General features: G+C 40.0%; 1 protein-coding gene across 7 annotated transcripts in view; it reads right to left on the bottom strand.

The window, feature by feature from the left end:
- Nucleotides 1-8,118: 8,118 nt before the first annotated feature.
- Nucleotides 8,119-26,467, bottom strand: part of LOC311207660 (dystonin-like) — a 265,958-nt gene continuing 247,609 nt past the window's right edge. For 3 of the 7 annotated variants that reach the window (XM_084283802.1, XM_084283806.1, XM_084283803.1), the window contains 13 exons: nt 25,551-25,739; nt 24,653-24,782; nt 23,687-23,850; nt 23,267-23,429; nt 21,741-21,895; nt 21,488-21,562; nt 20,605-20,622; nt 17,425-17,542; nt 14,938-15,006; nt 13,984-14,183; nt 13,416-13,526; nt 10,574-10,697; nt 8,119-9,194 (listed from right to left, as the gene is read on the bottom strand). In XM_084283802.1, the coding sequence (XP_084139928.1) occupies nt 8,929-9,194; nt 10,574-10,697; nt 13,416-13,526; nt 13,984-14,183; nt 14,938-15,006; nt 17,425-17,542; nt 20,605-20,622; nt 21,488-21,562; nt 21,741-21,895; nt 23,267-23,429; nt 23,687-23,850; nt 24,653-24,782; nt 25,551-25,739 (1,782 nt within the window). In that variant the 3' untranslated portion in view covers nt 8,119-8,928. The remainder of the gene's footprint in view (nt 9,195-10,573; nt 10,698-13,415; nt 13,527-13,983; nt 14,184-14,937; nt 15,007-17,424; nt 17,543-20,604; nt 20,623-21,487; nt 21,563-21,740; nt 21,896-23,266; nt 23,430-23,686; nt 23,851-24,652; nt 24,783-25,550; nt 25,740-26,467) is intronic. The other 4 variants (XM_084283805.1, XM_084283808.1, XM_084283804.1 and 1 more) reach the window with 2 other exon arrangements.

The following is a 26,467-nucleotide window of genomic DNA, read 5'->3' as shown; positions in this document are numbered from 1 at the left end:
AAGGAAGAAGCCAGTCCTGAGCTCAACAAATATGACTCAGGGCATTAAAAAAAACAAAAGAGAGGATGCAAGGATCCAACATGTGCAGAAACTTACCAAGGTCTGCCCAGGGGAAGTAGGACCTCTTATTGCTGGGGGTGAGAATGCCTAAATATCTCAGAAGTCTTGCCCCAATGAAAGCTGCCTGGACTCACACTTCCCTGCAGAGCCACCAGGTCTACCCACACTACCACATTTCATCATCCTCTACCCCTGGGAGGACAAAGTTTCCACTTGGGCTGGCCTATTGGCATGGCTTCTGCAACAGAGAGCGTGTTTGCTGGCCATAGCCTCCTGCCCCTGTAGCTGATACAGCCTGAGGATTTGGCCCAACACTGACCAGGGTTATTTTATGGGATGAGATCACAGCAATATTTTTGGAGAGTTATACGCACATCGCTGGAAACATAGTGGAAACTCAGAGGTGAAGAGGAGCTCTCTTGTGTGGAAAGTTTTAAAGGTACCAAATACTAAGTGCTCATATGGGGCTGAATTTTTCACCAGTAATTAAGAGCTTTACCATTAACGAGAGCTGCATTAAAATTCTTTTGCATCATTAAGAACAGTCCCCTCCCCTAAAAACTGGAAAGATTTAATAAGGCCTCATAAGCCAGAAAAAAAAAATAAAAAATAAAAAAGAGGGGAAAAAAAGAGGAGGAGAACAGAATAAAGATTATTTCTTCACAATTTCATCTCCCCAGCCCCCATAATTAAAGAGCAGGCAAATGCAGCATATAAGAGGTAAAAAATGCTGAAGGAAAAGAAAAAAAAAAAAAAAAAAGAAAAAAAAAAATCACACAGAAAAGCCTGTGCTGGTTAAGTGACCACATCAGCCGACTTTTCAGACTGAGAAGTGCTGTGGTCAAGCTAATGATCTTCCCCAGTATCAGCAGAAATAATGAGCAATCTCCTCCCGACCGGCCGCTGCTTTCCACGCACCCGGGCCTCCCGGGCTAGGAGGCAGCTGTGCCGGCAGCCTACGCAGGGACTATAATAGCATCATTCTGCGCCGTGAGGTTCAGCCCGAGTTCAGGAGCCGCAGCTCACACACCCTCGTTGCCATCTGGCTGGGGAAAGCATCACTTAGGCTTTTGTTGCAGAGCGACGCACACGGGCTGGAAAATTCAGTTTGCTCATTTTAATAGGAAATGCTACAGGGTTGCCGTACGGTTCAAAACAACTCGAGCAAGTATTTGCAAATATACTCTGTGAGGAAAAAACACTAACACAATGAGTGGAAACAGAACTCACTGCTAGCATTTTGCCTTCCTTTTGAAAAATAAAGGCACTGGATGACTAATTTATTTGTGGTTTGTTTACTGCATCTCATTGTATTTTTACAGAACAAATTAAATCTGCTTTAAAATGAATGCCTATGCTATGCCCCTAAGTTCAAACATACTAAACTGCACCCTGAATTCATTTCTAACTGAATGGAAAGCTATTCAAATAGTTTTAAGTAAATATTCATTACACCCAGAACTTAACAATTATTTTTATTTTTTCTTCCTTCCAGAGAGAGAGAAATTTATGAATGGCCACATTCAGTTGTGCTTATTCAAGATGCAAATAAAGAAAACAAAACACACCAGAGTAATGAATAGCTCATGGCTTTTTTGGGAAAATCCCATTCCGTTATCTTCCTCCAATGCATAGGACATTTAAAAGGAAGAGAAACACGCCACTGTGGTATTCTCATCGACAAATTTTTAAGTGGCTTGGATCTTAAGGACATGCGTGGCCTGCCAGCATCCCTTGAATGATGTGTTTGTTTACTGTGATGCGCATGGATCTAAGAGCTCCTGGTATGGTGATTTATCAGGGAACCCAAAGGGAATAGGATTTGCCTGTGCCTTGCAGAGGATGTGTGACTGGCAGCAACACAGTGGGGAGTATAATTGCTCATACCTGAGTTTGCTGCTGAAGGACCAAAAGAATGCTCCAACGTACCTAACATACTTCAGAGTAATAACGTGAGTGGATTCTCTGCCCCTCTTACACATTTGCATTTCCTAAACATGACTAGAAATAGTGCTAGATTTTGGGATGCTTCATGATTTGCATATCCCTAGAACACACGTAGTTCACCCAAAGGGTGTGTAAGCGATAAAAGCCAGCAGCAGACCTTCCAAACCACTTGTGACAATCCCATCCCCTGTTACTCTTGGCTAGAAATAAACTCATTAATTTGGGGTGGGATTCATTCTACCAAAAGTTAGTTGGCGAGGGCTGAGCTAGTCACTGTGGGACCCTGGTAGTCAGCGGAAAGCAATGCATGCCTCCCGGGAGGCGAGATGAATCACAGAAAGGCAGCGATGCTTTTTTCCAGAGCACCCTTCCAACAATGTGTGCTTCGGGAACTTCTGAGCCAGCGCCTGTAGCTGTGTGTTAAAACCTGTCAAGGGCTCCACAGCAGGCCCCCTTTTTTTTTTTTTATTTTTTTCCTGTTAAAACTATTAAAATCACTGTCTCCTACATGGTCTTTCCTAGCTTTTAGCATGCTATTTACCCTCATTAAGACCTTTCTTCTGATCCCATAACTGCTTGCTTCAAGAACTCGTGGTGAACAACCTTGCTGAATTTTTCGGGAAGCCATGTGGTCTATCTCAACCTTTGTCCACACTAACTGAGCCTTTCAAAGGCTTCCCAGGCAGTTTGTAAGGCGTGACTTCTCTCTAGAAGTTGAACCAATTCTTCCACAGCATATTTATTCAAGTTTCCACCAATACATCATTTATTGCTTCTATGATATTTTTTTTTTTTTCAAGCCCAGACTGGTTAGCAGGTCCCCAGGTCTTAGCAGTACCTTTTAAGAGAGCTGGTACTGCATGCGAGACACTTTCCAACCCTCTCCTACCAAGTCTGTGCAAAATGAGGACTCCAGACAGTAGCTCACTACTTCACCTTTCAGTTCCTTGTAGCAGCCTTTGGTGACTACTATCTATCCCCGATTACCTTGTTTCACTGTTTTATTCTATTACACTTCTACCAACTCAGGTCTTAAACTCTTCTGATCAGCAAATGTGGAGTTCCTTACAATAAGTACAAGCCTATTTTTTTCCTCCTCATTTTGAGCTCACTTGTTTCCTGCCTCATCCTTGGATCATAGGCTTTTAAATGTAAGGTTATTACTTTATCCTATAAACTCATTGCCTTTAAAAACAGCCCAGACAATGCAAACTCTTCCATGGGTCCCTAGATAACCATTACTGTGCCAATAAAAAAAGGATTTGGAAGTACCATGATCAAGCCCCAGAAAGAGAGGGGAAAAAAAGAAAAAGTGTTGGAGTTTTTTCTAACTATTGGAAAGTTTGTAATGACCCCCACAAAAAGCTTCAAGTCAGCTTTTCCTGCCAGGACAGAGCTATCACCACTCGGGTTGCCTCTTCCCAGAGGAACAAAAGCACCGTGGATGTTGACAGGGCCTGATTTATGGTTTGGGGTTCTTACTCATATTCGATCATCCAAGTGTTAAGAACACATCTATTAACTTGCTCGTACTTACTCATCCAGGATGCCAGCTGAGTTACACAATTCACCTTCATCACTCTTTCCTTAAACCTTCAAATACAAAAATGCAGATTTAGCACCACAAGCTGCAATTCAGACTATTTAAACTATCTCACTTCAGAAGAAACACTTAATTACAAAACTACATCCCCCAAGACTCTTTTAGCTTCAGGTCAGATACTGCTTCATCTGCAGCAGCCAAGCTCTGAACAAGTCTTAACAGAAGGCTTTACATCTGCATAAAAAAATACCTCAACAGTATCAGCTACCAAGTGTTTCTGTGCAAGTTATGTGTCGCTTAAGCTGCTGCCTCATCCATTATTTCTGAAGAGCTCCTTTTTCCTCTGCAATATTCCCCTTCTTGAAAAATATGACTTCCTTCTTTTTCTACGGAGATGACTAACCCATGGGCACTTAACCTCCTAACACTATTGTCTTCCAAGAACACTACTACCAGGGAAAAAAACAAAACAAAACAGGCAAGCAAACAACCCAACCATCCCTCCCACCTCTGTGCCTGCAAACAGGTTATTCAAATTCAGCAGAGAGAGCAATTTTCATTAGGAAAGCACCTTTTCTTTGTTCTGCAAAATCCCACTCAGCTTGTGTTGAGCTATAAACCTCCTAACACCACCACTCCCCACTCCAGCCCACAGTAAGAGCAAACATCCAGCTAAATACCACTGGCCTAGCACGAGACCAGGTGCTAACACACAGCTTAAGAGCTGGAAACACCTGGGAGCTGTTGGGGCAGCTGTGCTGAGATGAGGCAGGCCGGGTTTGTATTCCCCAAATGCTTGTTTTCCGTCCCCATGGTTATTTGTGCAACAGCACAGAGGGTGCTCAGCTGCATGTCCTCTTGCCATGTGCTGTGACCAACCCCTGCAAGTGCTGTGTCTTGGCTGTGGGTCGTGTTGCTGTTCCTTCAGGGTGGATCACAGAATTGTAGGGGTTGGAAGGGGCCTCAAGAGGTCATCGGGTCCAACCCCCCTGCCAAAGCAGGTTCCTTATAACAGGCTGCCCAGGTAGGTGTCCAGATGGGCCTTGAATATCTCCAGAGAAGGAGACTCCACAACCTCCCTGGGCAGCCTGTCCCAGTGCTCCGTCACCCTCACCGTGAAGAAGTTTTGCATGTTTGTTGGAACTTCCTGTGCTCCATTTTGTGGCCATTGCCCCGTGTCCTGTCCCCACAAACCACTGAAAAGGGGTTGGCCAAATCCCTGTCTCCCACACTTAAAATACTTGTAAACATTGATAAGCTCCAACATAAAGATGTTGGCAGAAGCAGATGCTGGTTCAGACGCTGCTGCTGAGCACGGCAGAGTTTATTTTTAAGAAATGCATTAATTTTTAATTTAAGATCACACATAACCTCATCGCTGTGCTTTTGTAAAATGATGTGCTGCAGGCAAAGCCTGAATTACTGTCATCCAGCACATTAGCATGTCATTAAGAAGCTCACTTTTCATCAACACTGAGTGAGCTGAAGCTGCCGAGGCCACAAGGCATGCCTAGTTCTTCACAGGTGCATTTCTTACTTACAGGTTTCGTCTGTACGTTTTACAATATCCTGTAGACACCCTCCCACTTTGAGGGCAGCAAAACAGAAATGCAGACAGATAAAAGTGACTGGAAAAGTAAAGGGGCCAAGAACTGAGCCAGCTTTTGAGAGCACTAAATATGCCTCATTCGGCCGACAACATGGATCTCACAGCCACTGGTCTGCCAACCCGTCTTTCCTCCCCATTACCCCCGTGCCATCACTGCACTAAGAATCACAGAACTTATGGACACAAGAACCTAGGCCGTGCTAAAAGGTTGACTTTATGATCGCCTTCTGGTATGGTTGTGGGGCTGATCCTGTCTCATTTATGTTGGGAACACAGAAATAACATTTTTGAACTACTGGAAACAGAACAGCACTGCTTTTTTTACACAGTGAGTTCAATAAAACTCTGTTATTTATCTCTTACTGTGGTTTGACAGCCCTAAAATCCTGCTGGTAGTGTCTCCTACCACGGAGAACTTGCCTGTTAGCTGAGACCTTGCTGATTCCATTTTCTTCTTTTCATGCTGGGACCCTGGCCACTAGGACAATGTTCAGATAATCCACGTTCCCATGCATTTAATTCATAGTGAAAGACCAACAATTAAGCACGTTCCCAGAACACAGCGGTACCAAATCCTAGAGCAGGGCTTGTTACCCACAGCCACTTGCAATAGGAGCCCCACTTCAGTGAACTGCTCAGCCTGCTTGGGATGCAGAGCCCCACACTAACGGGGGCTCAATGAAATCCTGAAGTTTGTCTTTGTGCCACGAAAGTGCAGAGGATCCAATATTTATGTTCAGACTTCTGTCAGTGTAATTTTTATAACACAGGAAACACAGTTTTAGAAAGCCTCAAAGTTTGGGGAATTCTTACTATCAATTTAAAGCATTTAAATCTTTTTTTTTTTTTTTTTTTTTTTGGAAGGTAATTATGTAAAGTACCAGATCTTAAGACAGATTTGGGCTTTTAACAGGAGAATTCCTAGTCCCATTTAATTTACTATTAATCAGGTTTCCAAAATGGAGTGATTCTCAGAAAGCCATAAAGTAGCTCCTCCACTTTCCCATCCCCAACCTCCGTGGTTTTGCAGTAGACAAGTTACAGAAAGCGAGTTGGTTGTTCTTTTAGTCTGTGCTGAGATTCCCAAAATCTGGTCACAGCTTTACTATTGCTGTGAAGTTACAACGTAGCAACAAGTAAATTCCAGTTAGCTGCTTATTTCATGAAGTATTATAAATATGTTTAAAGCTAAGACCACAATATAGATGGAGGGTGCTTCAGGTATATGCCAATGCCACCCCATGAAGGCTGAGCTCAAGGAATCATACAACACCATAATATCCCAAGTTGGAAGGGACCCACAAGGATCATCAAGTCCAGCTCCTGGCTCCACACAGCACCACTCAAAACTCAGACTGTGTGTCTGAGAGTGTTGTCCAAGCACTTCTTGATCTCCAGCAGGCTCAGTGCCATGACCTCATCCCTGCTTAGGGACCTGCTCTGTCCCTTTGGGATACAACTACACACCTATTCTTGCAGGGCAGTGATTCAGAGCTGCCATCCCAACCCTTTTCTCCAGTGGTTATAAAATGCACAAGTAGCATCACGTTGGGCACTACCCTTCCTCCAGCCAAGGCAGCCACGCAAGTGCCTGCATTGACTCTTTTCCCTTCCTTCTTACAGCTGGCAAGCAGAGCTGCTTCAATGAGCACCTGGAAGATGCAGATTGCTTCTGGGTGACTTCAGATTACCCAGGGGTGCTGCGGGGTTCCGAAATGCTCTCAAGTCACCCTCATTTACTTCAGTGCTGGGGGAGAGCAATCGCTGCCGGAGAAAAGATGAAATGCCGAAAGGTTACAGCAGAGACCGATGCTGTAACATGGGCTAAATTCAGCCTGTGATAGAAGCCGCCCGTCCCTTCACTGCTGCCTGTCCCAGGCCAGGTGCTGCTGGCAGGCAGGAGGTGCAAACGGCTTCAGGAGGTGACGGGCTCAATCTGAAGCGTGCAGCAACATCTGGCCTTCACACACCCAGCAGTGGCTAAGGAAGAGGTGAAGAGCAGGACGATTTCTTTCCGAACCCCACCAGCTGCAATCTCACTCAGGGCCCCATCAAACCTCACTTTTCCTTTTAGTTCTCAGTGGAATTTCCTGCCTGTTTTCCACAAACACTTGTACAGCTCCTGCGTGCACGTTGGAGGAAATCCTGACACAAGTGGATTTTGATTGACTGATCCGACTTTGGAGACTTACTTTGTTTTTCAGTTTCTCACAAACCAACTCTGGGTTCAACGTCTGTGCCTGCAGAAAGCTCTTGTGAAAACTTGGGAAAAAATCATCTTAGTAATACTTGTGATGAGCGTTAGCAGAGGATGTGGATGTCACTGCTACCTACATGCAACCAGCTGAACTTCTGCTTCATTTTTAGCACGCTAAGGGACCAATCTTAAACCAGACTTCCCCTAAAATTCCTGTGCTAAAGGTACAACATTTTCTGGTATCTCGACAGTCAGATCTAGATTATTTAGTCTGGTGTATTGGCCAAATTTTAAGTGATTTTTCTGGTATTATCAAACATTTTGCATTTCTAGGGATTCTGTTACTACAGCATCTTCCTAACTGTTCTGTAGCACTCCTGTTTGAAGCCACATCCTGATCAGATATAAAGGATCATTAATCCTTTCCAAAGAACCCCTGAATGGCAAAAATATTTCACTGACAAAAAAAGTAGCCAAATTACCCTTTATGCCTTTCATACATGGTATATAAATGCCACAGTTTAATACGGAGAAAATAATTGTCACCACACAATAATTACAGATAATTTCATATGATCTGATATGTGCAATTTAGTGTTTTATTAAACAAATACAGTAGCTAACCAAAATCTGACTGCAGATAATTGGAAATTACATTAAAGTCTATGTTCCTATGGCAATTATTGGTCATTTGAAATAATATATGCCCTAAATCATAACGCAGAAAATGATCTTCCTGTGAAATAAGAAATACGATAGAAATAAAGTTAAGGGACATGTTTATTTCAGAGCTTTCTGCAAGCAAAATTGCTTTGATACAAAATGAGTTCAATGATACAGTGCTACCATCCACTCAAGCAAAAGAAAACCTCACATTTACATGAATGCACTTTATATTGATATTCTCACAGAATAACAGTTCGAATATCCAGAATGTGTCTGGCCTCGTTGAAAGCAATGGCACAGAAATGCTGCAAGGTATTGGAGTATCATATCACTGGCGAGTGCTTAATTAACTCTGTGAGTTCTCTGAGAGATGCTGTATAAATAAGGGTACTGTGACAGTGGTTTTGTATTCCTTAGTAGTTTGGACATAGATCCTTTAGCGTTTGTTTCGTTAGCTCAGAATGTGTAATTGTGTCTTTTGGCTTTTTAGTTATTCTTTTTTTTTTTTTCTTTTTTAAAGAAAAATCTTGAGGTATCCTTTACTGTTAGCTAATGACATAGTGATAGGCCTATTTTATTCAGGTTGCAGAGACTTACACTGTACATTCAGTACACTGTACATTCGGTAATTATTTTTAGTGTACTTTCTACACATTACTGTGTACAACTGTTAGTTTACATTAGAACTCTTCCCCCTTCTCACGGGATATGGGATAAACAAAAACAAATCTGACAAAAATTATACACATAAAATAAGAAGACAAATACACAAATAAGGCCATCTGCAGAATTAAAAATCCACCTCTTGCAATATTTCACAATAATTTCTACATAATATTTTACATCTTACGAACTTAAATACTTAATGCAAAAGAAAAAAAAAAAAACTTTACGTAGCCAATCTTATTATCTCTTCAAGGACTTGTCCAATTTGCTGGCTAGTGGCCTTCTCTGGGGGGTTGGAATTTTGGAAGGCTTGGCTGATCCTGGCCGAGAACCTGCTCGGGGTGTCGGTCTGCTTGTAGGTGGAACAGTCTCTGACATATCTGAGCATACAGACTGGATTTCTGAAATATCAAAGTCAGATGCATCACTGCCTCGGCGGCTACTTGACCTGCTGCCAGCCTTGCTTCCTGCTCGGCTCCCAGGTCTGCTTGGAGTTCTTCTGGTTTCTAGAAAGAGAAAAGATACCCAGCAGCATTAGGCACAAGGATGCAAAAGGCGTGCAGGCCTTTCCTAGGTCTTTGGCAATCCCAGACAATTCTCGCTACACAAACTAAACCTCAGACCCCTGTTAGATAAGCTAGACAACAATCGAAATTCCTCTTGATATTAAAAAACAGCATAAAACAATACCTCCCACTACATCTCCCCCTAAAAAGAAAGAAAAGTGTTCACTAAACAGCGAGCTCTTTTCTTCCCTATGTCATTTTCTCTACAAACTCCACGAATTAAATATCTCCTATGAACTCCAAGAATTCAGTATCTGGCATCTTCACGTATTCAGGATTTCTGAACATATAACTTGGAGATGCAGAAGACAACCCTAAATGTGTGCTTCCTTTCTTCCCCCTCCCCTCCCCCCACTTTTTTTTTCCCCCCATCAAATCATAAAGTTCAAAGCTGCAAGTAAACAAGGGAAGAGTATACATGTATACATTCTCCCAAACAAAGGACTGAGTAAATGAGCTCTCAGCAAGCCTGCTAACGTGAAAGCTTGCCCAGGCAATGTGCTATGAAGAAAAAACCACAACAAAGGATCTTACACAGAAAAATATTAATGTGGTTTTCCATAATTTTTCCAATTCTTATTGGATCTTTTTTGATCTTGACAAATCTGGATCCCTGTATGTGCAAAGAGCACCAAGCTGAAACTGAAATCTTAGGTGGCTCATTTTTTCCAATCACCCGTAACTTAACAGACCTGTACTATTTGAACAGGATTTTCCAGTACTGCTCAGTCAGCTCTGAGGAGCTGAAGACCTGAGGGAAAGCCAGTGGTGCTATCTTCTGCTCCAAACACCCAGCCCTCCCCCTCACACGGAGCTGCTCTGAGGATCCTGGAAGAGCGCAGCGTCACCACTTTCTATTTTTATGTGCTGTTTTAATTTTTTTATGGGATATTCCATTAACAAGGTCATCTACAGCTGCTCGCTGCAGTTCTTCTTTCAAAAGAAATGGACGGGTCATGATGAAATGACCCCTCCGCTCTACCACAGTTGAGCATAACTTGGATGCTGTGAAGTGAACCTTTTCTTTTTAACCAATACTTCTTCCCTACTTTGTTAGTCAGACACACTGGAGACAGATACATTGTCAAGAAGTTTTCAGTCATGAATTTGTAAATCCAGGGCTGAATGTTCCTGCTGTGCAACCATGTGAGCGGAGGACAATTATCCTGATTACCTGCATCCTTGGCAATACTTACGTGGAGACAGCAGGACTCATCACTCCTTCCCACTCATCTTCCTCACATCCTACCATGACTCATAAGTATTCAGATAGAAACCAAAGCAAGCGATAGATCAAGCTCTAAGGCTGAGACACTCACCTGCAAACTGAGCTCTGACTCTGGTAGCTGCAGTGGACAGGATGCCACTGTCTTCTCCAGAGTGGAAACTCTTCCCTGATAGGTACCCTGGCAGTCTGAGTTTACTTCCTTGAATGGGTGTTCCCTATTGGGGAAAAAAGGAAAAAAAAAAGAAAAAGGTCATTTCAATTGTCACAACTGAAGGTAAGGTCTGGTATCAGGTACGTAGCTTGGGATGTGATCATCTTAACAACATTCACTGTGAATCTGAAATACTGGTTGGAGTCAGTACGAGCATTATTCATGATGTGAGGTTTTGAACATTCCTTTAGCAGTTAGTTTCTGAAATAGTCTAAACGTAAAAAAAAAGAACTAGCAAGCTGATTGACAGTAACTTTTTTGCCTTCTCTCTGTGTATTTCAATGCATATATAGGAAGAAAAATACTACCCTCTTACAGTTAGTCAAACACGTAAGATTAGTTGATGGTACATGACTTCAATTAACAAAGACAAGTAGCTGAAGCTTTGTATCTACACTGCTTGGCATTCCACCATTCTGACTCTTGCTATAGGTGGTGAATGCATTTGTTTCAGTTTCATAAATACTTGATGGCAAAACAAAACTACCTGATTTCAAAACTTTTTGCCACAATACAGAAGAAAAATATACGCCTAATTCAAGAAGTCCCTGTTGTCAATACATTGCCTGAGATGTTTCTACTCCATAGCTTTACCTCGCCTTTTTCATTTCTGAAATAAAATGAGCCTTGATTTACAACCAGCCCCCAAAAAGAAGATTTTTCAGTGCCACAATAATTAAATCCTCAACTCTCAAATCTCCAAGTGCATGTAACACACTCGATAGGAGGTGGAAGAAAACCACAGTATTCGTATGAATTTAATCAGCAGTAAGTATCCTAAAAGGAGACACAGTGCAGTGACAAATCTGGCCCTTCAGGTGGCCCAGACCCCAGGACGTGTGCTCCGTGACTTTGATCCCCAGACAAAGGTGGGGTACAGAAAATCAGGCCCCAGCAGTGAGCTGGGAGCTGCCTCGGGCTAAGCACCGAGCAGGGGCCCAGCAGGGGCTGCCTGGCAGCTGCTTCTGGCCCTCTGCCAGTGAGGACCACTTCTGGCACGTCTGAAAAGAAAGAGCATATGGAGACTACAGAGCAGACAATCTGCTGGCTCCGACAGCGATGGTCACAATATTAAACTCTCTTTAAAGCCAAGGATAAATGCTTAGCAGGCTGCAAGTGTCCAGCCAGCCACACCTTGGAAACCTCTGCTACACGGAGATTACTTGGGATGATTAACAGAAAGGGAAATCTCATTATCCTGCTGAAGCTGCTGCACTTTGGGAAAGGCCTTGGGATAGAATCTCTTGAGGCAGGAAGAAAAAGAGATCAACCTTGTTCTTCAGCTTAGCCTTGAGCCCACAGCCAGTCTACGTGTAAAATACACAACTGCTCTCTTGGTCAGAAAACATTGCAGAATGCCTCAGAAATTCTCTACAACCTACCCCAACCCCACCCATTCCACGTATAATCTAAAACCACAGTGTTTTACATAAATGAAACTCACTGAAACTACTGACAGTTAAAAGAGCACGTGAGAAGTATGGTGCTCCCATTTGAAATCAGTGCCATCCGCTTTCGCTTCCTGCTAATTCAAAGGAAACGAGACACTTTTCCATGTCTGTGAACACCGAATATTTCTCATGAATCTTCGAAGTACCATCAATTAATCTTACAATTTAGTTACCAGCTAAGAGATGAAAATACAAGAATGTATTAGAAGCTGACAACTGATTCAATTTTGTGCTGTTGTTAATCATTCTGAGCAGCAGTCTTGTGCACTGGAAGTGATGTATGCATCCAGATGCCTGCAGTGTGCACAAATAATGCACCCAGTCGCACAGGAGGAAGTGAAAAGTTCATTATGCATCTTTGAGCAAAGCCACGCAGAAAGCATGTCAACTTAGCACTGGGAGGTGTCAGATGAGTACCAATAGCCATCAAAGTGCAGACTTGTGAAAAGCAGATACAGCAGAAATGAGGGCAGTGTGAGCTTCTCCACGTTAAGCCCTCTGTCTAAACCACGGCAAGAATAACTCCTACAAGCGAAAAGTCAGTTTGCAGCCTGCTCCAGCTGCAGCTTTTTCACTGGCTCTAATGACACGAGAGAAGACACTCTGGCTCCAAGCCCATTCAAATTTTTGGTCATTCAGCTTGACTGCCAGCACAACCCTAATTGCTATACTAGCAGTCTCTATGTAAGTCATGGGCTGGAAATAAGACCAAAGCTCATTTCCTGTAAGTCATCAAATAGCTATCTTATTAGAGCAATGACTGCGCATTGCCCCCCTAAACAAAACTTTCAGCTGTTGGGAAGATTTATATACTGCCATCAGTCTTTTGTGCAGTCTTGTTCACAGACCTTGGGTAGTTCTCTATTCAGTGGTTTTTGCACAGGAGGTAATTTATTAATCCAATTCCTGAAGTTCATGAATATTATAGTACATTACACACTCAAAGTAAACAATTTAAGGAAAGACAACCTGTGAAGTATAAGAACATCTATATAAAAGAAAGGGAAACCACATATGCTCATCCATTTTATTGCATACTGTTACGATTTATTAATCATTTGCACTTTAAAAATTAATTCATTGAGGCTGAGCTTTTCTAGAATTCAACAAAGCGAACAACAAAAAAAGGAAATAATTTGAAAAGGTCTAAAATGTAAATGCATTAATGTGCAAGGGATGTTGCAGCACTGAAGCACTGAAACTAGTGGTTGTTAGTGAAGTGACAGTTTTAGTGAAAGATCATTAGACTAGAATCTCTGTCCTTACTGTACCTCTGCAGACGACCCTTGATAGTCTGAGGATTCAGCTGGCTTAGAAGGAGTTGACGTTTTGCTGTTTGTCAACCATGGCTTACCATAGTTGCGTGTTAAATGATGGGGTGTCTGTATGAAACAATGGTAAATCAAAATATGAAGGACAGTAGATGGAAAACAATGTCATGGAGAAGGATACCCAGGCTTTCACAAGCAGATCAAATTTCATAGTAGAAATACAAACTGAGCAGAAAGTGTTGATGAGAAATGTTCCAAAACAAAGAGATGGCAGAGCTTATTTTTCATATGAAATAGTTTTTTTTCTTCTCTTTCAGACCTTAATCCAGAATTGCCAGTTAGCTCATGCAGCACCTTAAATGTAAAGAAACCTTCTGTTCCCGTGTCGCAAACAAACAACAGAGGAAGGACACTGAAAAGTCTTCTCAGATGCTCCCAGAATATGAAATAAAATTGAGATACTTCTTCACCTATCACTATCACCTAGGGAAAGTGCCAATACTGTTGGAGCAATGAAAAATCTACACCCCGTTTGTTAACCCATGCATTTTTGTATGTTTCTTCTTACCTTCGGTGTACTTGTAGCTACTGCCTGTGGGACAGCTGCCTGGCCAGCCTGACTCGACAGAGAAGTAGATCTGTTGGGAGAAGCTCCCCTTGAAGAGGGTCGCGACCGACGGCCTCGTGGTCGGAAAGCTGCCATGCTCTGACTGGCACCGTCTGCCAAAATGAACTTCTCGCGCAGCTCCACGTTTGTCCTCCCTTTAGCTGCAGCAAAGAAAGATGTCGATTTAGTCAGATAGGAAAATAGTCGCAAGGTTGCTGATTGTCATGTTTGCCATGCCAATTCCAACACATTTTTACAATAAATAAAATGCATTACTGCGCAATGCATTTATTTTGGACACAGAAGAGTTATGTGCAGAACTTGCTTATTCTAATACTTTATGCCAGCAGGAATGAACCACTGTCAAAGGAAGTCAGCGTGATAATGGAATGCTCAACGTGCTAAGTCACTGTTAATCAATCAGCTATCGATACAGAGACACAACCTGATGAGCAGTTTTGCTAACTCTACAGCTATTCATAATAAATAATACTTGCTTGGATGTCCAGGAGAAATCGCTAAATTCAAGTTACAGGAAAGCAGCAAATATATTTATTCAAAACTATGAAGTTATGTAGTTTGGCAACATGCAATGATGAACACAAAATCCAAACTATGAGGTAATTGGTGGCTAAGCACTCACACACACACACAAACAGAAATGAGAGAATGTTCTGCAAGAATAGATGCAGGAAATGTTAGCATTTAACTGCGTCAACGTGAATGACAATTGTTTTTGAAACACTCTTCAAGCGTGTCAAAAAAAATTAGCTCGCAAAGCACCAGCCCATGTGGAAACACATTAAGCTAAAAATGATAGGTGAGGCTTATTGTTAAAAGTATATATATTAAAAAAGTGGGAAGGAAATGAAGAGAAAGGAGAAGAGGAGGAGACAAAGAGAGGGATTTGCCAACCTATAGTAGGCTGAGTGGTAATTGAAGAGTTTGATTCCGAACGTAACATTTTACTCCCGTGATGATGAACTAGAAAAAATGACACAGGACATGGGTCACATTAAAGAAAATCGTTAGCAGGAGAAGAAATCAAGTATAGCAGCTGCATATGCAAGAGACTCAGAGCACCAGGCCAAAGGACAGGACTCAGAGCAAAAGCTGTCTCTCTAAGTGCTCTGAGGGGAGCTCTCAACGTTCTCCTAGGGAAAGGGAACAGCGCTTGGATAGACTCAACTGCACTCCCCAGTATACTCGTGTAACAAAGGTATTTATCTGCTGACATAAAGAAGTAATATAAGCTAAAACTCTTCTACATAACTAGACCCAATACATTTTGAGCTCTTTATGACAACAGTTCTTTGAAACGGGATTTATTTGAACACACAAGAAGCTCTTGGTGGAAATGCAGGTGTGTTAGGCCAAGTGCTGAAGGAAAAGCCTGAACCTGCACCACCAAGATCAACGTCCACTTCACATCACTGACTTCAGCTCAGTCAGAATGATGCACCAATGTACAACTTCCAGCATCTGACTGATTTTACAGAGATCACTATTCTTTTAGACTCACTGTGTTGACTTACACATCTGCTCACACACTTCCTGTGAAACAGAGGCAAAGTACAATAGCAAATACTATAGAGGTACGTAAAATACAAGGTCTGTTAAACAAGAGGGGAAGGAAGGGCCAGGGACTGAAGTACCAAAGGACTCTTTATCTGATGATAGAGTAATAAAGAAATCCAATAAACTAACTAGATACTAATTACTGTAGCTTTCAGCATCAACCCAAGTAGGAATTACAATGGTCTTACTGTTGTAATATAGTTGTCTATTACAGAAGACGTGAGAAAAATGTTTGGTATACATCAAAACTGACCAAGTTTACCCCATCATGGAGTCTGATACTTTGAGACACACTCATTTTCCACAGCCTTGCATTTTTGATCTAAGAAGCCATAAAGTAAGGATGGCTCTGCAGGCATAAATGACTCTGTAATAGTAGCAGATGCAGAATCAGGTGCTACATTTCAGTTAGGCATGTGGTCTAACACTAATAAATGTAATACAACTGCTTCATGCTTTAACAAACAATATATGCAGTATGTTGGTAAGCATAAGAACTATTCTTAATACCGTTGAAAAGCTCGCAGGTGTCACCAGCCAGTTACAACAGCTCTGTGACGATGCTATGACCAGAAGTCTGATGGGTACCTTTTAAGCCTGTGGACAAAGGTTTCTAGGCCAGAGTGGCATACAGTCAGCTCTCATGGCATTGTGGTAGCTTCTTTTTTGTTTTTACATCCTTGTCTTAGCATGGCAATTGATACAAACACAAGCTGCACACCCTCTTAGGGTCTATGTTGAACTGTTCAGAAATCTCAGCTCCCAAACAGAATTTGTGTCAGACAGCTGGCACTTTATCAAAGTCTACAGGACAGTTAATCTCTGTCTTTACTACTTTGCTCTTCTCCCCCTCGAACTCATCTGTGCTGTTTTCATGCTGTTACAACATTGATTGCAATTCTACAGACCCCCTGAGAGGTAAATTGGAATAAATTTAATGCTGCTACTTAAGAGGATAGAATTACCTAGTTACACAAAGTTAGTTCAGTCTGAATGCAGTAATTACAATATTCTCTGCAATTTTACCATTTTGGCTATTATTTAACTTACATCTGTTCCATTACCTTCAGAAATGGCTTCTTTCTTCTCTCCCCTTATTCCTCCGAGAATGGTGCCAGACAGAGCCTACTTTCCCACTAAAGAAGTAGGTTTTCTGACAAACTAAGACACCGTTAAGTTTCTGAGGACTGGTACAACAATCCCTTCGGTACAATGCCCTGGAGTGAATGGTGATAGAGCACTCCCTGCTTCCGCAGAACACAAGGTTCTCCTGATCAGAGCAACTTCCACTTGCTTTGTAGAAGGCTCAGGGCTCTGCAAAGTGGTGCTGGGGAGAACACCAATGAGAAGAGAGGGCTACAAAGGCAGAGCCTAAAAGCGTGGGTGCAGCCACCAGCCAGAGCCGTTTTTTGTTGTTGTATTCTTTTTGATTCAACTGCCTTATTTTGATTTATGGCCTTAACATTTCTGTCTTGCTGAGAAGCTTTAATTGGATGTTTCTGTGTGTTATTTCTGCCAAGTCATACAAGCAGCTTACAAGCATAAACTCTACTTGGGCTAGGTTCAATTCTTAATTACACCACTCTAACACTGGAGGAACTGTGCCGAAGACACCACAGTTATTCTAGACACACATCAGTGTAAGTGAAGAGATTTTAACCATGGGATTTAAAGTTTACAAAAACAGATCATTATGGAACATTTAGCGAGATGTTGTTTACAGAACTGGCATTTTATACAATTCAATCTCCTTCTTGAGACAATGACTGGTGGCTGTATCCAAATAATTATCTGCATGTCCATTTCAACAGTTCTGTTACGTACCCCTGCAAGGATCATTTTTCACTAAGAACTCATCAAGTGCCATCCAGCCACCTCCAACACGCACCATGACCGTACTTCTCAGGATACGAACAAGGCGTAGTTGTTGAGAGTCACCAAACTGCAAGAAAACCAAACAACAATCTGAGCATCTCGGTCATTCAGATACAGTTCAATGCTGATAGGTTAAAAATCAGACACTTTAAGAAGTTTATTTTGATATTTGATTATTAGTAAATGCCAAAAATTCAAGGTTTATTTATGCAGATTATTAAAGCTGTTAAGGTTTCAAATCAGATGCTGCTGCGTTAATCCAAAGGAGATGGCAAGGTGGTAAGAAAAGAATCACTGGTTTAATTTTATGTTTGATTCTCAAACGTCTGATCTCATACAGGCAGCACAATTAGTAATATATTATTTAATTGGTTACAATCTGCATTTGTGCAAACTAACGAAGACCTATTTGTGTTATTTTATTGTTAAAATCTTAAGCACACTCTCTTCTGCAACAGTCTAATTTTAAATGATGTCAGCTGAAAGGAAGGCAGTATCACTTGAAATGATCAGTACACGGGCTGGGAATCCAATGCATTATGAGCGTTGCACTGTTCCATCAATTGACTCGTTATAGGGATTTTTTCAGGTATAGCATCAACACTGCTCACCCATAGCTAGTACATGTGAGGAAGGGAACATTAAAGGAGCATTGAGTCATCTTTGGGTATCACAGCTGTCCTTGGCTATAAACTCTCCCTCCTCTGTCTACACATCAAGGTTGTTCACAGTTCAGGGATGTACAAAAAGCCCATTCCATACTATCTCTGGTACTAGTTGATTCTTCCTTTGGGCTGATGGCCAGGCCTAAGGTATGTCCTGCTCTTTAAACCCGTATACCAAACCTGTATGCAGCATCTCAGTTCGAATCTGAATCAAAGAAAGTGTCCAAAATGTTGCCCCCACAATCTCATGAAAATTAACCAGAAGAATTCAGTATTTTTTAGCCAACGCCACTCAAACATTTCTTTTGGTATCAGATCATCAGGCCAAGTGTAGGGCTCTCACACGCAAACATGCAGCGGACTCACTGAAACCAACAGGAGACAACTACGCGTTTTTGGGACAACCTTTGACCCTTGGAGAAGGCTGCCACATAGTTCAACTGTACCTGCTTGCTCCAATAAGGAGACTGAAATTCTTTGAAATGTAAATCACACAGATGTACTCCCTACTTGTTAAATGACTTTAGTTGTTTGGTACTACTGAAGCCAAGGAGAAGGAATAAGTTTAAAGGAATATTACTTTTAGGAACCAAACAAAAGCAAACTTGCTGTTTAATTCGATAACAAAAATAAATTGTTATAAATAAGAACATTCAAATGATAATTATCTGTAAGGGCTTTTAAATATTCAATTCAATAATAAATATTCAATATTCAATTCAATAAATATTCAAATTCAAAAATTCAATATCTGCATAACAAAGAATTGTTTTAAAAATAATGATTAAAGAAGAAATGGCATCCAAATTGATGATGTTTACTTTCATTGTCTTGTTTCTAAAGAGAGTATTTTCAAGTGGTTCTAAAAATCCTTTTTCTTTTCCATTCTCTTTTTCCCTTTTCAACTTAATTCTTCATTTAGTCAGGCAACTGTACCAAGGGTCGGATGCCACATCCTTTGGAAACTGCCTAGGCTGTAGTTAATTCAGACAGTGGGACTTCTGGAGAATACCAGAGGTGTCTCTCAAGGCATTTTTCCTAATAGTAACTTAGTCTATTTTCTTCTCAAAACAGCCTGGACACCAACTTTCCTTGAACACTATTTAGTGTCATTTCACGTAACTGAAAATCAGAGGTAAAAAAAACACGAGGATAAAAACTTAAAGAAAGCCAAGTTTAAGCTACAAAACCCCCTACTCTTGGCAGTAGCCATATAACATCACTGCCACTAGAGAAACCTTGGCCAACTTGCTGTTGGTGCTTTTCACTGTCACACTGCTTTGCACCAGTAAGAGTTAGATGCTCTCAAAAAATGCTGTATTTTTCTCAGTTCTGAGAGTACAGATGGCAGATAAGAGGATTAACATAATTTCAAATAATCTTTTCAAATCAAGGCATGTTCTGTATGTGGAAAACAGTTTAAAGAATTACTTAGATATATCGCTTGAGGCACGTGGTAAGATTATCCACTGCTTTCTTCCATACTTCAACAAGCTTTGTCAATAAATAAGAATGCAACCAAGTTTTCAACATCTCTAGATTTTAAATGGCTAATGCTTTTAACACTAGGATATCCAGAATGGATTCCACACAGTATTGCCTTAATAAAAACATGAAGAAGAGTCTAATGAGAGTAGATACTGAGTGCCTGAGGTTTTTCCATTATTACCAGGCAAACACGATTTAACAGTTTAAGAAGCTGTGTGTCTGTATGTGCCACAGGAGTAAGCACCAGTGTGCTCCCCCACACCCTGTATAGTGCCACTGTGACCTGACTCACTGATCACCCAACTGACAAGTATTCTTAAAAATAGGCCCAATCATTATAGATTTGCTCTTTGAAAACACTTTGGAAAAGGGAATAGCAAGCTTATTTTGCCAATTTCCAAAATATGTATTTAATAATTCACTTGCATTAGTTTACAATATACCAGCAATCAATTAGGTTCTTAATCAGTCTGCTTGATTGCACAGGGGTTTTATTAAAAATGAAAGCACTTTTCACCTTGAGTTGCAATAAATAACTGGTATCATAGTGGCATATGTGCTTACTGTGAATGGCTGTTAATCTGATAGCCTAAAAAAACAAAACAGAGAATTTTGAAGCATTCCACTATAAAACTGGAAACTGATAAAATAATGTTATTCTAAACATGCAGTTTAAAAGCCCAAGATTTTTAATACGTGAATTACTGGTAAGGATCATTATCTGGTTCCTTTAAAAGTAATCTCCTTAAAAAGGAAAATGGCCAAGGAAAGCAGGTGGGGGGTGCTGAACAGAAGAGATCCTGAGACAAGAAATGATCCATAGCATTTAAAGAAATACCACAGCTGACCAGCAATGAAGTAGCTGAAGATGAAAGGATGAGAAGACTGACCATTGCAAGCTTAAATCACTATGCATTAGAGGAAGGGGAAAAAAAAAAAAAAAAAAAGAAACTTCACACATTCCACTGGTTTATACCTGATTTCCCAGGAAGAACTGATAAGAAATGAAAAATGGAAGAAAGACACGATTAGTTTACAGGAAATTCTCTACATGACTCTAGAACACATGCAAACTAACACATTAGACATCCTAAATAAAGTTGCTAGTTCAGAGATGAGCAGGCAGCTAGCTATCCGGAGACTGAATACTGAAGAATATTCAAGGCCTTTGTTTCCTTCCCACTGCTGTTTCTGTGATCTTTTAAAAAACACCTGCAAGCATTTTAGTATTTCTTAGCCAAATATCGCGTCTTTCATCTGAAATTGTTCTGGTTATTGAATCTAGGGGTAGCATATCTTTCTCTACAATGTGATACTTTTTTACTGTGATCTAAAATTGTTCAGCGGATATCCAACACATTTCTTGCACTTCTTCAGAAGTACAGTGTGCTTCGATAAAACGACAAGTGAGGGTAAAAGTGATTAAACACGCTTTTGTTAAAGATTTTTGAAGTACAACACAATACCACAGGAAAATATCAGTCATTACTTTTATGATAATGATAGAAAACCAGCTACAGCATAAACACTTTGGGTATCCAGACAAAAAGTTTGCACTTCAAGGAGCTGTTATATGTATGTACACATGTATGCAGTTAGCTTTTAAAAAATCCCATACATTGAAAATGATTTCCGTAGTTTCAGTGAAAAATACATATATGCAGCAGCATTTTCCATATTTTTAGCCTGTATGTTCTAATAAGAAAAAATCACATGAAACTGAGACAAACTTACAGTAAGAAAACATATAATTGTCATACAAAATTCCTGTATATGAATATAGTCTATATCCTTGCAGAACCATATCAGAGGAAGAATCTTTAAGCTGAAAAAACTAAGAAGGTCCTTATGAGACTTACCCTGTACTTGTTATCCCCAATCTGTTCCACTTGAAACCGTTTTGCACATTTACATTTAGCTACCTGCCTTGTAACCTGCAAAAGAACACCACTGGATGATTACTTTCCCACTAATATCACATTTTAAAATAATTTATGTAACTGGTAAACTTCAAATTATAGGTGGGGGAGGGAGAGGGAAGAAATCAAATTAATTCTTAATGAATGTGACTCCAGTAGAATAGACTGCAATCTAAGAAAACAGAGAATGTACCTCATCTTCAATTTTATCAGCATCTGTGAGAGGCTTGTAAGCATCCTTGTTTGGATGAAGAGCTGCTACAAATTCATAATAGTCAATATACCCATCACCATCTCTATCAAAAATATCTGCAACAGCACTCATTTCAAGTCGGCTTGTTGGGAATTCTGTAATACAAAAACAACAACATAGATAAATTGGCTTTTCTGTTCCATTACAATGAATGTCTTTATCAAAAATCTTAATGTGTTTTCAGGTATTAGGTGACTTTCAAAAGAATAAAGGATTTTTTTCTGAAAAAAAAAGCAGGATCTCCAGTTGATTTTGGCTAAAAATGAATAGCAGTCTGCCTTGAAGACAGAAACAGAAGAGAGTGCACAGATTAAACTACGCACTTCAACATTTCGACCTTCGAAGCGCATATAATACCCACAGATTAACAAGATAAACTGTTAGTGAGGAAAGGTCAAGTGAGAATTTCAATGATAATTAAATTTGGGATGCAAGGCCTTCCCACTTCAGAAACTGCATAGCGTGTTGTGAAATCCTTCTTTAGATCAAGTTCACAGCAAAAGATCATTAATCCATACAGAGATTCTCTACGAAATGGTCAAGAAAAATTTTAAGTTGGTAAATAGAAATTAAATCATGAGTATTTAGCAGAAACAGGAATTAAATCACAAGTATTTAGCAGAAACAAGATTATATCAACCGAGTTAAGTAAGTAAACTGTTTAACCTCTTGGTTGTATCGGGTTTTTCCCCTCAGCTTCTGGCAATCCATGCAAAACATCAAAAAACACATATCATGACAGTATTAGTGCATTTACCAAAGCAGGGGAAAAATGCATCTACTGCTGTATTCTCCTACCAAATAACTTTAACGTGAGGTGCTAAAAGCAACCCAATTCTGAATCTTCACTGCTCAAAGCAAAAAGTCCCCATGATTTGAAGATACAGGATAATGTTGAGTAGTAGGTCCTTATCTGTTATGAGTCAACGTCAGGCATATGAACATGGCCATGGTTCATGGAAACACTAGGTTCAGAAATTACCCAGCTTCCTTCCATAATTGAAACTATTCCATGTTGGCAAGTGCTTGAATAAAAGTCATAAAATTGCATGAACTGGTTTTGAAGTTATCTGTAGGTTTTATGAGTTATGTTTTACTATTCTGAATAATCAATGAAAAGTAACTATCTGTTCAAGACAGTTCAAGTAATCTGTTCAAGTAGTTACTGCTTTGTGGAAATGATTGTCAGAGTCCAATAAACCAGTAAATATTAATTAACCAATAGTATAAATGTGCCATTTATAATCTTATTAAGAGAGAAGATTCCCTAGAACTTGAAAGAGTTTCTACAATCTAAAAATATTTTCAAGTAAAATAATTATAGTTTGAATTAATCATATCTAATGACTTCAAAAAGGAATTCTGACCTTCTGAGATGATCAACCCCATTGTGTACACCATACAGACAATAAGTTTTAATCAGATGTTTCTTCTAAGTTCATCATTAAATTAATTTCAAAACTTACTTGAAGAAAGAATTCCATCAATAAATTCCTGTCTCGTTATTTTTCCATCCTGATCTTTATCAATCCTTCTAAAGAAGTCCATCACACGAGACTTCTTATGGTTCATCCATCGCATGTACTTTTTCCTCCATATATCAAAATCAAAGTTGGCGAATTCTCTCAGCTTCATTAAAACAAAAAAGAGAGAGAGAGAGAAAGAGAAAACTTCTTACAGTTGAAGTCAATTAATTCAGAAAAACAAGGAGAGACCGTCTGCGTTCTTTTAAATAGTTAATTATTTAAAATGTTAAAGCATGTGGCAATGTTTTTAGTTATCTATATCATGCAACAAATATGGATGGCTTAAAGTATTGCCAATGTAACCCAGGTTAAACAAAATTATACAAAGCGTATGTGCATTCTGTGTAGTCCATTGCTGACCTCTTCGAGTCTGTCCAAAGCATCATTAAGTTTTCTTCTTCTTTCCAAGGCTAGAAGCCAGACTTGCTGCCATTTGCTGACTAAAAGGTTTACCCGTGGATTTTTGGTTTCAATTTGTGCCTGGGCTGCTGACGGATATATGCCTGGTGTGGGGGAACGCTTTCCTGTTGAAACACGATAAAAAGTGTAAGCCTTACCCAGTTAAAACAAAACAAACATTCACACAAAGGGTACTTGACCCTCCTAAAACCACTCCTCCTTGCCACAAGTAACGAGACCAAATCCTGATATGATTCCAACTAATGAGGTTTTCTTTAACATTGCAGGGGAAGGACCAGGGCGGTTTAAGTATTCAGCTTCTGCCTAGCCCATAGCAACTAGTAGTTGCTGCATTACTGAAACTGCACAGACTAAATAAAATTTTTGCAAATCCCTTACAGAGATCTGTAAAGTAATCAAGCTAATTTTTGAAGTAGGTTCCATGCAGATACAGGCAAATATGAAATGCAAAGGGTAAGTATACCTACTAAAAATATGAAAAGCAATTTCCTCATTTGAAGATTTGCTTTCCATTCAACTTCACTGAAGACTTTCTGCTTAGTTCCATATAATTTCACAGACATTAAAAGCAAAATTTTGTCTCTCTCTCTTTACGTAAAATAATCTGTTTGCACTTTTAAATAATGGTAGGCTGGCAAAGACTCACTGTGTGCCCTCTTGGAAGTTTAATAGCACAGTAAAGTTTGAACACTATAAAAATAAATACTCAAGAAATATAGAGCAAAATTTAAAAACAGAAGTGAGAAGTCCCCTCACAATGAAAAATACAAGATAATTAGAAAAATCCACCCTATTTCATTAGAATATTCTGCTGCTAATCAAACTTGTTAGGTTATTAGTAATCAGTTATCTTTGTAGACAGAACGATGGTGTATATGACCTGCCCCAAAACACTTCATTACTTACTTCCTGCTCTCCCCTTATCAAGGACAGGAATATGAGATTGTACAGGAGTGGGTTCAAGTGCCTTTCTTTTATAGGTCTTTGTAACTTTATCCACATCAGGTTGTTTTCTGGTCATTTCCTCCATGAATGTCTGCAATCAGATAGAGGTGGTTTTAATTAACAATACACAGAAGTGACCACAAGAATGTAAAACACACACAATAGCAGAACACCAAAGTTACAAGAACAGCACGGAAAGATTAATAATGCCAACCTAACAAGAAAGACAGATAAAATAGAGGTTTTGCAGGTAAAAAATAATAATAACATAACCAGCAGCGTTAGAACCTCTATGCCCTGTCTGTTAAAGGAAGTCTAAATCTATAAACAGTTTGTCAAACTGTGTATTGTGCATGGTGAGATGGTGTACAACACTTTTAACTCAGGAGTACTCCTCTACTGTCCAGAATGCAGCTCACATAAGTGAGATACTGCTGTGCCTAAGCTGGGCTAAGCTTACAAGTATTCACTGCACTAGCAGCATCCTCTTCATAAATATATTTTAGATAACCAATCAGTAAAGCCACACAGCAACACTACTCCTAAGCCAGCAGCACTATCACGTATTTCACATGGTTACTACTATCCTTGTTCTTAAAAGGAGTTATAAGTTTGCTTTTGGAACAATATGGCACTGAAGTTTTTATTGGTTGTTTTCTCACATCTGTGTTGAATAAGCTCCAAGCATATAGTGTATGTAGTGAAGACTCAACTGAGCGTTTGAAAAATGATTCAGTGATTAAGAGAGAAAACAGCTAAGGAGATTTACACTTAATTATGAAGCCTAGCTGAACGAGAGCATCTGTTTGAACGTGCAGGACGAAAATGTAGGACATACACATCACTTAACATGCCTTACCTGATGTTCAGCTATAAGTGCTTTAACTTCCTCGATCTCCTGGGGGATAACCTCTTTATCTTTTTCAGTGAGCGTAGTCTCTGCCCACTGCAACCAGGACAGCAAAGCTTCCAGCAGTTCCTGGTTAGCAATAAGTCCAGCCAGAGCTCCTGCCAGTCTTTGCTGATGTTGTTTAGCCCATGCTAATACCTTGATACAAGAACCAACACATCAATATCTGCACATCTGAAATTCTTCAAAATGTATTTAAAATTGCCCTGCTAACTGTAAACCCAAAGCTTCCTCCCAGTGCTACTGATATTTCAATATCAAAGGTGCTAGGTGTAGTGGCTGACCACTAAATGTGCTAGGCAACTAGAATTTCCAGTTCAGCCACATTTTTGCACAAATATGTATGTCTATGTACTACTACATGCAGGAAATAGCACATTCTGGTAACAGACTAAGAACTTGATCAAACCATACTTATAAGTTGGTAAATCATACAGGATCTGGGGTCTGTCTTCCTCATGAACACTCCTGAAGCCATACTTTGCTAACAGCAGGATTTATAAAGTTTTTCTTTAAACTTAATGAACACACAAAAATGCACTTTAGCAACTAAGAGTTTGGTGCACCCTCTGAGACTTACCTGTAGCCACTTGAACGATTTGGAAATCTCCTAGATTAAGAACATGTTGTATTCAAAGCCTCCTTAATGCAATTAGAAAATGCTTCAAGTTTGCCTTGTGTTTTTTTTTTTCCTTTGTAACTTTTAGATTTCTCTTCCTAGAAACTATTGGCTTTTCTCAGATAGGAAGTGTCAGGCACTATTTCCTTTAATACATACAAACAAAGAAGCTTGACCATCTGCTTTAATTCTTAAAGGCCTATAAGTTTTAAAATAAAACCTGGGGAAGTATGGTATTCACATTCAT

This window comes from Netta rufina (genome assembly GCF_964035555.1).
Source record: "Netta rufina genome assembly, chromosome: 3".
Classification (NCBI taxonomy): domain Eukaryota; kingdom Metazoa; phylum Chordata; class Aves; order Anseriformes; family Anatidae; genus Netta; species Netta rufina.
The sequence above is the reverse complement of the archived record's forward strand: the minus strand, read 5'-3'. Positions and strand labels throughout refer to the sequence as shown.